General features: G+C 42.8%; 1 protein-coding gene and 1 long non-coding RNA gene across 2 annotated transcripts; one reads left to right on the top strand and one right to left on the bottom strand.

Annotated features, from left to right (window-relative positions):
- LOC138956732 (uncharacterized) lies at positions 1-2,692 on the bottom strand. The gene is made up of 2 exons (XR_011452774.1): positions 1,646-2,692; positions 1-866 (listed from the first exon to the last, which is right to left on the bottom strand). It is a non-coding gene; the product is annotated as an uncharacterized lncRNA (long non-coding RNA).
- Positions 2,693-12,447: 9,755 nt separating this feature from the next.
- LOC138956731 (uncharacterized) lies at positions 12,448-16,827 on the top strand. Its single transcript, XM_070328011.1, has 5 exons — positions 12,448-12,456; positions 14,005-14,168; positions 14,405-14,893; positions 15,343-15,713; positions 16,232-16,827. The coding sequence occupies exons 1-5, from the start codon at positions 12,448-12,450 to the stop codon at positions 16,609-16,611; spliced, it is 1,413 nt and encodes a 470-aa protein (XP_070184112.1). The 3' UTR covers positions 16,612-16,827.
- The last annotated feature ends 261 nt before the right edge of the window (positions 16,828-17,088 follow it).

The following is a 17,088-nucleotide window of genomic DNA, read 5'->3' as shown; positions in this document are numbered from 1 at the left end:
AATGAATTAAAAGCTTAAAAGCTCCCAGCAGCTTCTTAAGAAACATACGCATGGCGAAAAAAGTGTGATTCTGCATGAAAAGCAATCAGGATGTTGATTTTTGGTATGTGTGTTAGTGGAAGGTTGGTCGTATCCCATGCAAAAAGCCTGGACAGATCTGAGATGTAGATTCGAGTGTTTACACGCGAAGGACTGTGCCAGTAACCAAACAAACTGATATGGCCACCCAAATTGTGTCTGTCAGTTTTTGTGTTTTTATGTAACACAACCATGGTTGACAACATGAAGTTGAACACGAAATGATTAATCCAGAAGACAGATACATCTTTACGAATATGTAAATATATGTATTGATTGTGTTAAAAAAAACCACACACACACACATGAAATGAACCATTCAAAAACAGAAGAACAGAAAGTGGTTTAACATTCAAAAGTACCACACCCTGATGGATTGGTTGGTAATTTGCATGAACACTCCCTTTCATTTCCAGTCAAAAAACAGAATTATAGAAAGTGGTTCCAAATTCAAAAGTATCAAACCCTAATGGATTGGTTGGTCATTTATATCATAGAGCACTACGAAACAACCAAGCAGTGGTGCTTTGATCTGACTTACAGGTTGCTTGAAAATGATCCAGCTCAAAACAGAATTAACAAAAAAGGAAAGTGATTCAGTCAAAATTCAAAAGTACAAATCCATGGCGGCCGGGATTGGTCGGTCACAAGCACAAAGCGCTTTTAACTAATAATTAGAAGGCATGCTATAAATAATTTATGTTTGTCTGTTAGTGACGTCGTTGACAACCAATCAGAATGGGTTTATCAGAAGTGCACATCGTATCGGCTGCCAATCTGATCGTTTCCTGAAACAAAAAAGTGATCGTGTATCTCTCAAATATTACATTCGACTCGCAAACGTAAACTGAGAAAGGATACACAATCTAATAGGTCTCGAACATATAGCCAAATAGGTTGAATGGACATGAAAAACAACCAACCAACTAACAAACGCACAAGTACATTTAACACGTATGCCCCTGCGCGTACCCCAACTAAAACATTAATTCCCGTATTATTTCATTCAAACTTTATATGCCATTAAAGGCCCTCCACTTGGCTATCGGCCACACTTTTCGGATCACAGATTTCTGTTATAGGTATCGAAGACAAAAACGTGAGGTACCAATTAAAAAATCGACAAAAATTCAGAATAGGCACAACCTGACAACTTTTACATACAAAGAAGAAAGCAAAATCAGTCATCAATCCAGAACAGGTTGTTTTGTTTTGCTATCTTGCGTATCAATTGTGCCATGTCATTTCTACTGATGCAGGTGTGGAGCGCACGAGCAGTAGAACACGAGATTTGTTTGCGTCCATTTTGAGGGGTACCATGACAAAAAAAAAGCGCTGTATTTCAGCAATGACTTAATGGATTACTTCGAAACTTTTATTTTGGGGTTACCCTTATACTTCGACGGCGGTCACGTGATACCTATAACAGAAATCTGTGATCCGAAAAGTGTGGCAGATAGCCAAGTGCAGGGCCTTTAATGGCATATAAAGATTGATTGAAATGACACGGGAATGAATGTTTTTGTTGGGGTGCAATAATTTGCTTGCACAGTTTACGTGGCCTTACCGGTGTCTCCTTGATCTTGACGAACCGGAAGTGTCTGAGGACGGAAACAACAGCCATTTTGGCTTCATACAAAGCCAGTCGCTTCCCGATACACTGACGAGGGCCAACTCCGAACACAATATCACTCAGCAGCTTTGGAATTCTGTCTTGGTTTTTCTTGTCAAACCTGAAAAAGAAACAAATAATGCACCTAGTTGAAGTCGGCGTGACCCTTGTCTTTTAATTCAGACAAACTATTGATGACACAGTTGTTCATAACAAAAACCCTTGAGCTCTGCTTCCCAGCTAGCAAGCTTTCGTCGGCCGACTGACGATTTCAGTCGGGTGACGTCGTCAAATGTCGTGTGTCGACGTCCGTTGTCGCGCCGATATCGTTTTGACTGTGTGTAAAACTCCGCAAATGTACGTAATAAACCCCGACATCGGCCCGACGCAATGTTGCTGTCGATAAAAATATGCAGAGTTACGGGAGATAACAACTTGAATTTATTATCATTATTTTAGCATTTGTTACGTCCCCTGTTCAAGCGTCGGGAACGGCGTGACATGACTCTGCAAATGCGAAACTAAATTATTCATATTTGTTGACTTTTTCACATAGGAGTAGGATAATTAATTGTAAGTTTTGTTTGTATATTTGCAATCAAATACAGCATGAGCTCAAACCATGAGTTTTACATTTTAAAAATACGCCATCATATATACTTGAAATACTCTAATAGCTTTCCTTACGGTACAAACAAGATTGAGTGTGAACATGGCCGGCTAGCTGCTACTTTCCCGCGTGAGCGAAGTTTATTTGTTTTCTTAGTTCAAGTTAATATCGAAAGAAGAGACATTCTTGCGAATGTTGGACAGCACATTGATGATATGTTATCCGAGACGAATGTCGCCTCGGGATCTCAATCTGAGTGCTGGTCCCAGTGCCACGTGGTGGCGGTGATAGTTGACAAGTTAAAATTGTGTAGCCAAGGACGGATGGAAACCTACAGGTGTGTTCAAGCTGTTAACGTCAACTCGAGGACAACCGACGGATCCAGCGAGTAAGTGATTTTTTTTTTTTCTTTAATGTTTGTTTTGCTGTTATACAGTGGGGGGGGGGGGGGAGTACATACTGCTGTATCTGTAGATGTAGATGTAGGTGTTTTGTCCTGTACAGTGGGGGGGGGGGGGGGGGGGGGGGGGTGGAGTACATACTCATGATACTGCTGAATCTGTAGCTTTAAGTGTGGTTTGCACTGTTACACTTGGGGGGTGGGGTGTATGTATACTGATGTATCTGTAGCTGTAGGTGTGTGTATTGCATTGTAACACTTGGGGGGGGGGAGGGTACGTACTGATCCATCTGTAGCTGGTGGTGTGTTTTGCACTGATGCACACCAATCTTACATGGTCCAATCTTACATGGTCCAACCTTACATGGTCCAAACCTACATGGTCCAATCTTACATGGTCCAATCTTACATGGTCCAATCTTACATGGTCCAATCTTGCATGGTCCAATCTTGCATGGTCCAATCTTACATGGTCCAACCTTACATGGTCCAACCTTACATGGTCCAATCTTACATGGTCCAACCTTACATGGTCCAATCTTACATGGTCCAATCTTACATGGTCCAACCTTACATGGTCCAATCTTACATGGTCCAATCTTGCATGGTCCAATCTTACATGGTCCAACCTTACATGGTCCAATCTTACATGGTCCAACCTTACATGGTCCAAACCTACATGGTCCAATCTTACATGGTCCAATCTTACATGGTCCAACCTTACATGGTCCAATCTTGCATGGTCCAATCTTGCATGGTCCAATCTTACATGGTCCAACCTTACATGGTCCAACCTTACATGGTCCAACCTTACATGGTCCAATCTTACATGGTCCAATCTTACATGGTCCAACCTTACATGGTCCAATCTTGCATGGTCCAATCTTGCATGGTCCAATCTTACATGGTCCAACCTTACATGGTCCAACCTTACATGGTCCAATCTTACATGGTCCAACCTTACATGGTCCAACCTTACATGGTCCAATCTTACATGGTCCAATCTTGCATGGTCCAATCTTGCATGGTCCAATCTTGCATGGTCCAACCTTACATGGTCCAACCTTACATGGTCCAACCTTACATGGTCCAACCATACATGGTCCAACCTTACATGGTCCAATCTTACATGGTCCAACCTTACATGGTCCAATCTTACATGGTCCAATCTTACATGGTCCAATCTTACATGGTCCAATATTACATGGTCCAACCTTACATGGGCCAATCTTACATGGTCCAATCTTACATGGTCCAATCTTACATGGTCCAATCTTACATGGTCCATATATATAATATTGGACCATGTAATATTGGACCATGTAATATTGGACCATGTAAGATTGGACCATGTAAGGTTGGACCATGTAATATTGGACCATGTAAGATTGGACCATGTAAGGTTGGACCATGTAATATTGGACCATGTAAGATTGGTCCAATCTTACATGGTCCAACCTTACATGGTCCAACCATACATGGTCCAATCTTACATGGTCCAATCTTGCATGGTCCAACCTTACATGGTCCAATCTTACATGGTCCAATATTACATGGTCCAATCTTACATGGTCCAACCTTACATGGTCCAACCTTACATGGTCCAATCTTACATGGTCCATATATATATTATTGGACCATGTAATATTGGACCATGTAAGATTGGACCATGTAAGGTTGGACCATGTAAGGTTGGACCATGTAAGATTGGACCATGTAAGATTGGACCATGCGTGACCCAACATGGTTTAAAATCGTCACCACGAGTTTTCGTCACACCCAACAATTCAAAGTGTGGTGCAACACACGAACACTATCCAATGTTTTAGCCATTGGTTTGGATGAGCACGACAAACATTTCGTCTGCTTCTAAAGGTGCTACCGCCTCAGAACCGCAGGCGCGAAGAAAAGTTCGCAGGGATTTCCCGATTGCATAACCGGAAACTAAAGGGATCGCTTCGAACTAAGTTTCGTTGGTCAATCTAAAGCTCGCTAATAAGCACCATTGTACTTCCTATGTCTTGAATTAACAGCTTTGTGTTGCATGACCTTGGATGACCTTGACCTTGGGTCAAGGTCACATGTATTTTGGTAGGAAAAATGTGTAAAGCAGTTCTTAGTGTATGATGTCATTGCTAGGTTTAGTTATTTGACCTTGACCCTGAAGGCCAAGGTCATGTAAAGGTCAAGGTCAAGCATGTGAGTCGTATGGGCTTTGCCCTTCTTGTTTATACTGCTGTAGCTGTACGGGGAGGGGGTATACTGCTGTAGCTGTTAGTGATTTTTGCACTGTTACACGGGGGGGGGGGGGGGGGGGGGTGGAGTACATACTGCTGAATCTGTAGCTGTAAGTGTGGTTTGCACTGTTACACTTGGGGGGTGGGGTGTACATACTGATGTATCTGTAGCTGTAGGTATTGCATTGTAACACTTGGGGGGGGGGGGGGTGTGTACATACTGATCTATCTGTAGCTGTAGGCGTGTTTTGTACTGTTACACTTGGGGGGGGGGGGGGCGGTTTGTACATACTGATGTAGCTGTAGGTGTGTTGTGTACTGTTACAGTAGGCGGGGAGGGGGGGGGGGTTGAACATACTGCTGTATATGTAGCTGTAGGTGTGTTTTGCACACAGGGGGGGGGGGGGGGGTGGGGGGGGGGTTGTACATACTGCTGTATCTGTAGGTCTAGGTGTGTTTTGCACTCTACACGGGGGAAGGCGGTTGAGTGTTGTACATACTGCTGTATCTGAAGCTGTAGGTATGTTTGGTACTGTTACAGTGGTGGCAGCGGGGGGAGGGGGATGTACATAATTCTGAATCTGTAGCTGTAAATGAGTTTTGTACTGTTACAGTGGTGGGGGGGGGGGGGGGTTGGGGGTTGTACATACTGCTGTAGCTGTAGGTGTGTTTTGCACTGTTACTAAGGGGGAGAGGAGGTGTACATACTGCTGTAGCTGTAGCTGTAAGTAATTTGTGCACTGTTACACTTGGGGGGTTGTATATACTGCTAGGGGCGGGGATGTAGCTCAGTCGGTAGCGCGCTGGATTTGTATCCAGTTGGCCGCTGTCAGCGTGAGTTCGTCCCCACGTTCGGCGAGAGATTTATTTCTCAGAGTCAACTTTGTGTGCAGACTCTGCTCGGTGTCCGAACACCCCCGTGTGTACACGCAAGCACAAGACCAAGTGCGCACGAAAAAGATCCTGTAATCCATGTCAGAGTTCGGTGGGTTGTAGAAACACGAAAATACCCTGCACGCTTCCTCCGAAAACGGCGTATGGCTGCCTATATGGCGGGGTAAAAAACGGTCATACACGTAAAATTCCACTCGTGCAAAAAACACGAGTGTACGTGGGAGTTTCAGCCCACAAACGCAGAAGAAGAAGAAGAAGTATATACTGCTGAATCTGTTGCTGTAGGTGTGTTTTATACTGTAATACTGAGGGGGGGGGGGGGGTGTATACGGCTGTATCTGTAGCTGTAGGTGTGTTTTGTACTGTTACAGTGAGGGCGGTAGGGGCGGGGTGTTCTACATACTGCTGTATCTCTAGCTGGTGATTTGTTTTGCACTGTTACACTGGGGGGGGGGGGGGGGGGGGTTGTACACACTGCTGTATCTGTAGGTTTGTTTTCCACTGTAACACTGGGGGGAGGGGGGGTTATACTGCTGTAGCTGTAGCTGTAAGTGAATTTTGCACTGTTACACTTGGGGGGGGGGGGTGGTGGTACATACTGCTGTATCTGTAGCTGCACCCAGCCAGCAAGACATTAGCGGCCGATAGTCGGCCGAACACCCTTCAAAAAGTCGGGCAGGTGACGTCAAAAGATACGACGCGGGTGTTGGCCCGACTAACTTTTGCAAAGAGGCAACGAGGCGGCCGACAGGCGGCCGAACACCTGTACTATGGCGGCACGCATCCGGTCCGATGTTAATCGGCCCGATGGCTTGTTGGACCTGCGGCCCGACACCTTACAAATAATGAACAACTGTATCTGAAGGGAACATACCAATCAAGTTTATAGTTTCATAAAGTTCATTACATAGAATATATATTTGGTTCTAAAAGAATTCGTGTTGGTTGATTGCCACAGGGCGTTCGGAAGAGCGTTCTACACTACCCGTCATAAAACAGCACACAGATATATTTAGCTGTAGATCGTTGTGATGCGGCCAGTTATATAAAAACCAAGTATATTGCCAGAAAGGCAATTCATTCCCCTACCGTATGAAGTAAAGAGTTTTATTGTTCATAAACTAGTGTTTATGCCGTGTGCCAGAGACCTAGGACACCCCTCAAAATAAAATTCGCAAAAGCAAACTTGCAGACAGGTTTTAAAACCTGGCCGCATCACAAAGATCTACAGCTAAATGTATTTGTGTACTTTTGCTTGACGGGTAGTGTAGAGGCTGTTACCTGAGTAAACAAGACTATACTTAAATAAGTCTATCCTAGCAAGAGGAGTGTTCAATTTCACCGACGCCCAAAGTGGGCCACATGTCCGGAGCATGTGTATTGCACAGATCAGACCCACACCAATACCATTTGCGCTTCCAGCATGAGTCCCATATGGGTTGCCTAAATGGGCACATCTGAGCGTGCTGGCTGGGATATCAGGCTCAGACACACACAAAGAGTAAGCTTTCGTTACATATAACAAACACGAAAACAACACTCATTGTCATCATTTTCACGAGTTTTCATTCACAAGCACCTTGGAAATAAATCTCATGTTCCCCATGCAATACATCCCCGGTTACCATAGTTGCAGGAAGCAGGTTATATAGAGCTTGAACAATGACCACGAGTTGATTACTGGAAAAAAAACCACGAGTGGGTATTTGCAGCTGCTTGGTAATTCACGAGTGTGCGGAGCACACGAGTGAATTACCAAGCGGCTGCAAATACCCACGAGGGTTTATTTTCCAGTAATCAACAAGTTGTCGTCATTGTTTAAGTTATTTATACAACGAACAACACGGGTCGAACATACAGTAATGCAGACGACATCTTGTAGGCAATTTCATTTCAGCCTAATCACTCAGAGTGTCAAATGCGCGTCATTCAAATAGTCCCCTCGATTCTGACACAAACTTTACTTGTGAGGGTATTAAAAGTCGAACTCACGTTTAGCTAACGATCTACATGTATACATTTTAACATTGAAGAAATAAAGAAAACAACAAAGAATACACATAATCTGCTGGGGTGAAAAGTGCTGAGTGAAGATTATGAGTTGGCCGAAGCGGTGAGAGAGAGAGAGCGATCAAGACAGACAGTGATTCAAGGCGCACAGCTCTAGTACTCTTCATCGGCAACCGCTTAGATCAATCCCGACAACAAAATCCTGATTCGAAATCCTGAGCGACGAAATAAGAAGTTAACTAAAACAGTATGCTTACAGTTTTGTTCATGGTCAATGTCGCTCAGATCGGTGTTTTGAAAGTCTGGATATTATACGTTAATTGGATCTGTGATCCAAACATGGCTTTTGGTCAATCGAGATGGAAGTTTATTCCACAAGCCCGTAGGGCGAGTGGAATAAACTGCCATCGAGATTGACCAAAAGGCATGTTTGGATCACAGATCCAATTAACATATATATCTCGACATTCACTGGTCTTAGGGTTTTTGTTTTCAAAGAAGAAAGAAACTTGCTTGAACACGGACCACTTCTCCGAGCAAAATCAACAAACCTAATCACTCGCATTCCACCTCAAGGTCTCGGCCAACCAAGACTATGGCATACTCGTAGCAAAGCCGCCGAATGGTACCGTAAACCAAGAATAGTGACGTAAGAGAATAGAATGTCGTCTTTTGATTTGGAACGTGACGTGTTTCAGAACTTCTTCTGGACAACTCGGATGGTCTTCTGCGTAGTGGTTGGCACGAGATTCTTTTTCTTCTTCGACAGTTCATCCTCCGATACTGTAGCAAAACGTTTCATCTTTTTTTCACTTTCGAGTATGCGGACGACTGAACTTGACCGCTAAAAAGTAGTCCTTTCGGTATTATTACGCCGAGTCTGAACATGAGGTCTGAACATTGTTTTTAGGCAGGATCTAGGTGAAAGCGAGGCTGTTCTTATCTCTGTGTACAGTCGAGAGAGAGAGAAATACATGTCGAGACATTGTTCATTAATAAACTTCCGAAGAAGGCGCACATCCGAATCGGTTTTTTTCATCGTGTTTTTGTTTTCGCTGTCCTTCAGCAGTTTGGTGACATCACTGTCAGATACCGCGCTGAATCGCCGTTTTTTTGGTGCCGGTGCAGCAGCCGGGTCATCAAAAATGTCCCTTGTCGATAACAGTTTAGCGTTCGTGGGATACCTACAGCTTTGCTGGGATTACCCTGTCATTTCATTCAAACTTTCTATTTTTCGTCGATTTTTAGTGGGTCCCTTCTGTTTTTTGTCAGATCGATTTCGAAGGTATTGTTATTTGAGCAGCGGTCACGTGATCCCTGTAAATACATCTGTAATCCAAAAGGTGATCCAGATAGTCAAGTGCACGGCCTTAACTGACATAATTATAAGGTTTGAATAAAATGAAACGGAGATTATTGCCTGAATTTGAGTGCAACATTTATCGCAAAATTTTGTGTGTGAAGTTTAGATAGTTAAATACAGTCTACACAAAGTTCAAATGGTGCTAATTGTATGTTACTCACTAAACATTTTGTTAAATATATTTCGTTTCGATTTCCTAAGGAAAAAAAACAAGTCGCGTAAGGCGAAATAACAACATTTAGTCAAGCTCACAGAATGAAACTGAACGCACTGCTTTTTTCACCAAGACCACATACTCGTAGTTTCGTCAGTCCACCGCTCGTGGCAAAGGCAGTAAAATCGACAAGCCATGCAGAATAGTGCGGTAGTGGTCGCGCTGAGCAGGATAACACGCTTTTTTGTATGTCTATTCTTTTTAGCTTACTGAGTTTGTTTTTAATCCAAACATATCATATCTATATGTTTTTTGAATCAGTGACCAACAAGGAATAAGATAAAATTGTTTTTAAATCGATTTCGGAAAATTAATTTCAATCATAATTTTCATATTTTTAATTTTCAGAGCTTGTTTGTAATCCAAATATAACATATGTATATGTTTTTGGAATCAGAAAATGACGAATAATAAGATGACATTAAATTTGGATCGTTTAATAAAAAATAAAAATGTAATTACAAGTTTCCGATTTTTAATGACCAAACTCATTCATTAGTTTTCTAGCCACCAAGCTAAAATGCAATACCAAAGTCCGTCCTTCTTCGAAAATTTATTGGCGAAAGTTTCAACCAATTTGATTGAAAAATGAGGGTGTGACAGTGCCGCCTCAACTTTTACAAAAAGCCGGATATGACGTCATCAAAGGTATTTATCGAAAACATGAAAAAAGTCCGGGGATATCATTCCCAGGAACTCTCATGTCAAATTTCATAAAGATCGGTCTAGTAGTTTAGTCTGAATCGCTCTACACACACACACACACGCACAGACAGACAGACAGACAGACAGACAGACAGACAGACAGACAGACAGACACACAGATACACACACACACACACACACACACACACACACACACACACACACACACACACTACGACCCTCGTCTCGATTCCCCCTCTATGTTAAAACATTTAGTCAAAACTTGACTAAATGTAAAAAGGATTATATATTTGCTTTCATGTAACTCTGCTTTTAAACCTCATTTTAAATCACGACTGACGAGTGGTCATAGGGAGGATCAGGCCGGTTTTGCTAGGTGTCTCTGATGTATGTATGCGATGTGTCTGTGTTCGCGCGCGCGCGCGCGCGCGTGTGTGTGTGTGTGTGTGTGTGTGTGCGTGTGCGTGTGCGTGTGCGTGTGTGTGTGTGTGTGTGTGCTTGTGTGAGAACATTTTGAATCGAAAAACCTGCATCGAACTAAATGATACAATCTACTGTTCCATTCGCGGTTGGCAGCTCGGCGTACGTGCTTCTCGCATATTGACCTCATCTCGTCTACAGGCTGGACAATATATTCAACCCCCAAAATAGCATTTTGTTTGCATCTTTTGTGGGTCCTACGTCCCTTAAAGTCCCGAACCGACGCCGATGTGAAGTAAAGCACGTGTCTACCTTCGACACCTATCAAGCAGCAACTTCCGGCACTCGATCGTTGACATCCGGTTTGAGCTTAAAAACAATTTACGAGAACATTCCAACCGCTCTATGAGCAACCCCACAGTGTCTTCTCACCGGGATCGCCCTGAAACGTTAACCATGCGAAGTCTGGGGCTTGGGTTATGCGTTGCTAGTTAATTTGTTTTAAGCAAACATGGTGAGCAACGTTTAATTGTTGAAATATCAAATATCAAAAATATCAAACATATTGAACATATTGGGAGGGAAGGATATATCTACATATTATTAAATTTTATATACTAACTTGTACAAGGAACCCCGCACAGTGCATTCGCGTGCAGTTGACGTACTCCCTCGGTTCCTTCGGATCATGGAAACATTATTGGATTCTTAGGGAGTGGGTTCAAGTAAAGTTGGGGAGCAGCTGTTCTGTTTTGCCTATTGTTTAGTGTAGGTTATTTTTGTCGAGGGAGCCATATAGGTACGGGTGGCTCAACAGTGCAGTCTGTATTGGTAGATAGACGACTGTAGGTTGGGTAAAGAATAGACCTATTGCGGATCCAGGCATGTCGTAAGAGACGACTTAGGATTCCTGTAAATATGTTCTAAGGTTTACTTTGTTGTTTACATTTTTTTAGACATTTTAAAATTGTGTTAATGCCATCACCAAGAGATAACTGAGCATGAGGATATATTTTGAGGGTAGTATTAATCAGCCTGTTTTGCCCGCCCTTGGTGCATGTTGTTTAGCTTTAAATAGCACTCGACATTTGAGGACTAGGAGTTGGTCTGCAGGTCTGGAGAGTATGAACCTGTAAGTTGGTCGCTGTGACTTGTATGTACAGTGTCGGTACTGTAAAAGGCTGGACTGTTAAGCGGTATAAGAACACAAGTGATGGATAGTAGTACTTTCAGAAAGGTCTCTGTGGTTTGGCTAGTTCTAGTTTTATTGTTGTTCTCTGCCTCAATGTTTAGAGTAACAGTTGTTATTTTTCGAAACTATATTAACTTGGATTATTTCCTTTTGTTATTCAATGAGAATCCCCCCCCCCCCCCACCTCCTGATCTGTATCGTCAACATGTCGAAGTCTTTGTTAGCATTGTGAAGGTAATTGAAACTACAGTCAATGCATCTTTGAATAGTGGTTGACATGTAGGTTCGAAATGTGTTAACAGTTTCGGTACAGTCAATGCATCTTTAAATAGTGGTTGACATGTAGGTTCGAAATGTGTTAATAGTTTCGGTACAGTCAATGCATCTTTAAATAGTGGTTGACATGTAGGTTCGAAATGTGGTAATAGTTTCGGTACAGTCAATGCATCTTTAAATAGTGGTTGACGTGTAGGTTCGAAATGTGTTACTCAGGATTAGCTTTTGTGACTGAGACTTGCGACGGCTGAAGATATAGGTTAGCCCAATTTGAGTTTTGATTGGTTGTTGAAACTTCTTTGATGGTTAGGTTTTAACATCATGTTTTTGTTTCCAAGACATGCCTTCAGGAGAAGTCATGCTAAGTTGGGGAGAATGTGGTGAGTGAGAGAAATCTGTATTGACATTGTGTGACTGTGTCAATAGAATTATAATTTCTAGCGCCTGTATTGCGTCGTAGGCTGTTATCGTAGGTATGACGTCGGTATGACGTAGGTTTCAGGGTTTCGTCATTTTACAGACAGGGGTGTCAGCTTGTGTCTATCGGTTACGTCTGCGTGTTCGGTTTGAATGAAAACACACAGACTATGCATTTGTTTGAATATTCCTGAATGGGGAATGCTTAGTTTTGTTCTTAATAAGTTAAATTAGTTTAGATCGTATTGATAAAAGAATGTTTGGGGTGGCGACGCATAATCAAGCAGCGTCATGTAGGACCCTCTCCCCCCTTCCCCTTTTCCCGACTAAAATGAGTAAAAGTTGTAATGAACTCGGCCAAGGTTGAAACAAACGCGCACTTGTGGCCTGGACTGGCAGAGAAAAACATGTCAAGCCTTGCCGGCCTTTGGATGAATTATGCATTTGTGATGCATTTGTGAAGTGAAAAAGTGTGTGTTGGTGTGTACCAATTGGAGTGATGGAGTGTGTGTTGGCTGGATGTCCTGGAACCGAATGCTGTTGTGAACCAGGGAGTGTTTCGTGTACAGAGATGATGTAGACCAGGTGAGAATAGACCTTTTGTTATCGGTACACCTTCTTTGGAATTGGCACAATAATTTGATTGTTCTTTAGTCATGTAAATGTGTTGGAATTAGATCTCAGCAAGCACAGAAAGTTGGTCCCCTCTCGGACCAATATTGGATTTGGCTAAATGGTCTGTTGTTTTGTCTGGAAATTGACAGCTGTAATAAAATGATGTGTAATTAACAACAGAAGAGAAGGCCAACGATAAGATTGAGAAAACCAAACATGCATGATGTAATACTGGAACTTGAATGATTGTAATTGTGGTGTTGATGACTGTGTGAGATGATACTTTGATATGAATTGTCGCTTCGGTAATTACTGACTTTGTTTTTACTTTTTGTTTTCCCAGCCGAGCGGACTCTTGGTGGGATAGCGTGTATGTTTAGCATAGCGTGTTAGTTCTAGGTAGTGTTTTACTACCGTGTTTAATAGCGTGTTTTAGAGCACACGTACACCAGTGACTTTATAGTGTTGTGGCAACAGAACTTTTTCGTTGTAGAGATTTGCCTCAAGCTACTTCTGAGTTGAGTGCGGAGTATGTGTTTCCACCTTTTTCAGACTAAGTGTTGAAAATGTTTATTGAAAAGTAGCATTAGTCTGACGAACCTATTTTTAACTGTTATTTTAAATGCTTGGTGATTGTGTGCGTGAGTGTTATGCAATAAAAGAAGACAGAGAACATCATTCAATGCATTCATCGAACTGTTATTGTTTGTGTATTCTCTCCCTCTCGTTTTTTTTTTATTGCAACACCCGCATGCGCTCCACCACATTTGGATGGTCTCTCTTTTGTGAACACACTTTAAAATGTCTCCAAGACACCTTTTAAAAGCAGTCCAAATCAATACTGGTGGGATGGGATGGGGGTATAGGGGGAACCGTACTTTGCCAAATATTGTGAGCAAGTGATACGAGGAGACTTTAGATGTGCCTCTCTCAGTGAAGGTTAGAAAATCAACTGCAGTAAAAACTGTATATTGTATGTGTTTGTTTTCTCCTATGTCAGGATCTACGTGACTGCCTGCTGGTCAGTCCAACCACAGACCCCACCACCCTGTGTCTTACACACGATGATGTGAGCAACCCCGCCCAGTGGTGGCGAGAGTGTGCTGAAAGAGACGGGAAAGACCCTTCCATGACGGATGATACTTATGTGGACCTTGTGTCACGGTACGTTTGTCTATGTATGTGTGCGTATGTGTGGAGGGGAGGGGGGCTGGTTGGGTGGATGCAACTCGACTGTGTCATGTTGTGTTAGATGCGTGACGATGTTTAAAAAATTAATGATTTTGGGTAAAAACAAAAGAGAGATACTTCTAGGACTTGTCCAAAAATCTTGATAATCTCGCAGGGTTTACTCTTAATCTTTCACTTGTCTGACATGTTCCGCCTGTAAACCGTTCCAGGTTTGGAGGGCCAACAACCACAGTCGCTGCGCAATGTTCAAAAGTGCGCGGCCTGGCAAAAGCCCAATGCTCCGATCTCCGTCTGCCAGGGGAAGGGGTCGCAGAGACAGCAAACAGATTCGCCCCAGCTGACATTGTACTGCTTGCTGCTCAGCGGAACGTGTTGCAGAACGAGTTGTCTCCTCTGGTGTTCGTCTGTGGTCCTCCTGGTACAGGAAAATCCCTTGTTCTGATTATGAAAGCAATAGACTGGATTCAGAACAAAAGAAAACCTGTGCATGTCGTGAGTACACGGGAGGGCAACATGGCGGCGTCGCACATGATCGCTCATCAGCTGAGGGAAATGGCGGAACAAGCAGATAAACACCTGATTCACCTTCACATGTATGATCTTCCGATGGAGCTCAACAAAGCTTTGAAAGAACTCAGTCAGTCAGTACCAGGTGAAGTCTTTGTCATCGTGGACGAAGCTTGTGATGATTATATCGAGTGAGTAACATCATATATTTTCATGAATGCATGTTGAATGCTCGCCTAATAGGCTTGAAGTTTGCTGGTCGGTGTGAATGCGTTATATATTGTGTGTAAAAAATGTCTGTTTGTCTGTCTGTCTGTAAACAAATCCATTTCAAACGGCAGAAATTAATATGTAAAGCGCGGAGAGCACAGTTAATTGTGGTTTGCGCTATATAAGCTCACCATAATAATAATAATAATGTTAAAAACACGTTCTACACTGGAATTATTCTGATACGTTACAATATGCTACCATATACCTCATCTAAATGCAGTGAATTCAGAAGTTAATAATTTGCCTAAAAATGAAAAGTAGCCAAGAAATTCAACGCAATGTTGTATCTGATGAGCTAAAATACAGTGCAAATATCCACCAACAGAGTTTTTATTATGTATTTCTAAAGCTCTTTCTTTTGTTTCAGTAACAGCGAAACTCACTTTGCCGAGTTTTGCACCAAGCTCAGCCAGCGTGTGGGGCCAGGGTTACACCTCTGGGCTGCCTCCATGTACCACACATTGAGACCACCATTGCTGACGGAGGCTGTGCTGAGAACTGGCCTGAGGACACCCCCATCAGTCACTTGTCACGTGGCTCAGCACCGCGCTCTAGGAGAGAGAAAAAATGTCCAGGGTTATGAAGAATCCTTAGCTCCGCTGCCTGCTGATGGTCCGCCTGTTCAAGAAGTGACTCATCGTGGCGAAGGACATAATCCACAACAGGAAACGTATGAATGTGAAGCATGCGGAAACGAGGTCGCAAGAATCCTTGATACCTTGCACGTTGGAAACACGGGTGAGCTTCCAGTGTGTGTGTGTGTGTGTGTGTGTGTGTGTGTGTGTGCGTGTGCGTGTGTGTGTGTGTGTGTGTGTGTGTGTGTGTGTGTGTGTGTGTGTGTAGAGTGATTCCCATGACAGTACTTGACAGATCTTCATGAAACTTTACATACAAATCTTCCAGACGATATCTCCAGACTTTGTTTGGAGGCGTCATATCCGGCGTTTTATATTGTATTGTATTGTATTCTTTATAATTAGCTAATCCAAAACAAATAGACATGTCATGTTCATTCTAAAAATGTGCTCAGATTTAAAGAGTTTTGGTTTATGCAAATAAGGTACCATATTCGCATGTGTGAGTGTGTAGCAATTCCATGAAACTACCAAACACATTTTGTATTAAATTGTACATGTGACCTCTGCCAGGTATTACCTTCAGAGTGGTGTTCCCATTATTTCCATAACAGTTTGTAGAAGACGTCATATCAATATGCTATTATAACGAATGTATGTGTTGTATGTTTTTGATGACAGGTCGATGTCAAGGAAGAAAGCCACAACCGCCGCGCTACAGGGATGTCTTCGTACTTTCCTGGGACTCTTTCTTCCGTGACGATGAGCATGACGCTTCACGTAACGTGACCAACCCAGCCAGCGGCTTCGTACGAGGTTTGAGAGATGAAGGCATACCGGTCACAGTTCTAGAAACAGGCGACGCTCTTGGTGTCAAAGATGTAGCTACCATGGCAGGACCTGACCACGTCATTGCAGCTGGCAGCCGGTTTGTCCAGGGCTTGGAGAGGAAGATTGTTGTCTATGTTCAGACCTCCAAGCCAGTGTATGACGACGAGGACTGGGGTCGTCTATGCGCGATGTCACGGTGCACGTCCCAGCTCATTTGGGTCAAACCGTGACGTACAACTGCGACTGGCACTGTTTCTTCAACTCACAGCATGCTAGCAAGGATCATGGTATGAAGGGGAATGCGCTACCAGATTTGGAATAAACATTGAGAACAATAACTCACCAGACAGTTTTAACCAATAACTGTGTTTGCCAGTTAAGATTAAACCAAGCTGTTATTTACACTATTTGTTGCTTTCTTTTAATAAAATGTCAGAGGAAGAGTGTGAAAATAATAGCAAGGTAGCTGATTGAATAACAACTGTTGCTATAACGATGCCCGGTGACAGCCTTTGCACTGTTCTAAAATGAGTGGCAGCCAGTTGGAGATAGCAAGACAAAAACTTTGTCTTTGTTATATGATTAGTGATGATGAAAGCATTATTGTCATCAAGTGCATAGTAACATTCAATGGCGATTGATTGACGTCATTATTGTACAGGAAGACAGACAGACGTGAAGACACACACACACACACACTCACACCT

The sequence above is a fragment of the Littorina saxatilis genome, unplaced genomic scaffold (genome assembly GCF_037325665.1).
Source record: "Littorina saxatilis isolate snail1 unplaced genomic scaffold, US_GU_Lsax_2.0 scaffold_563, whole genome shotgun sequence".
Classification (NCBI taxonomy): domain Eukaryota; kingdom Metazoa; phylum Mollusca; class Gastropoda; order Littorinimorpha; family Littorinidae; genus Littorina; species Littorina saxatilis.
This window is presented reverse-complemented; position numbering and strand designations above follow the sequence as displayed.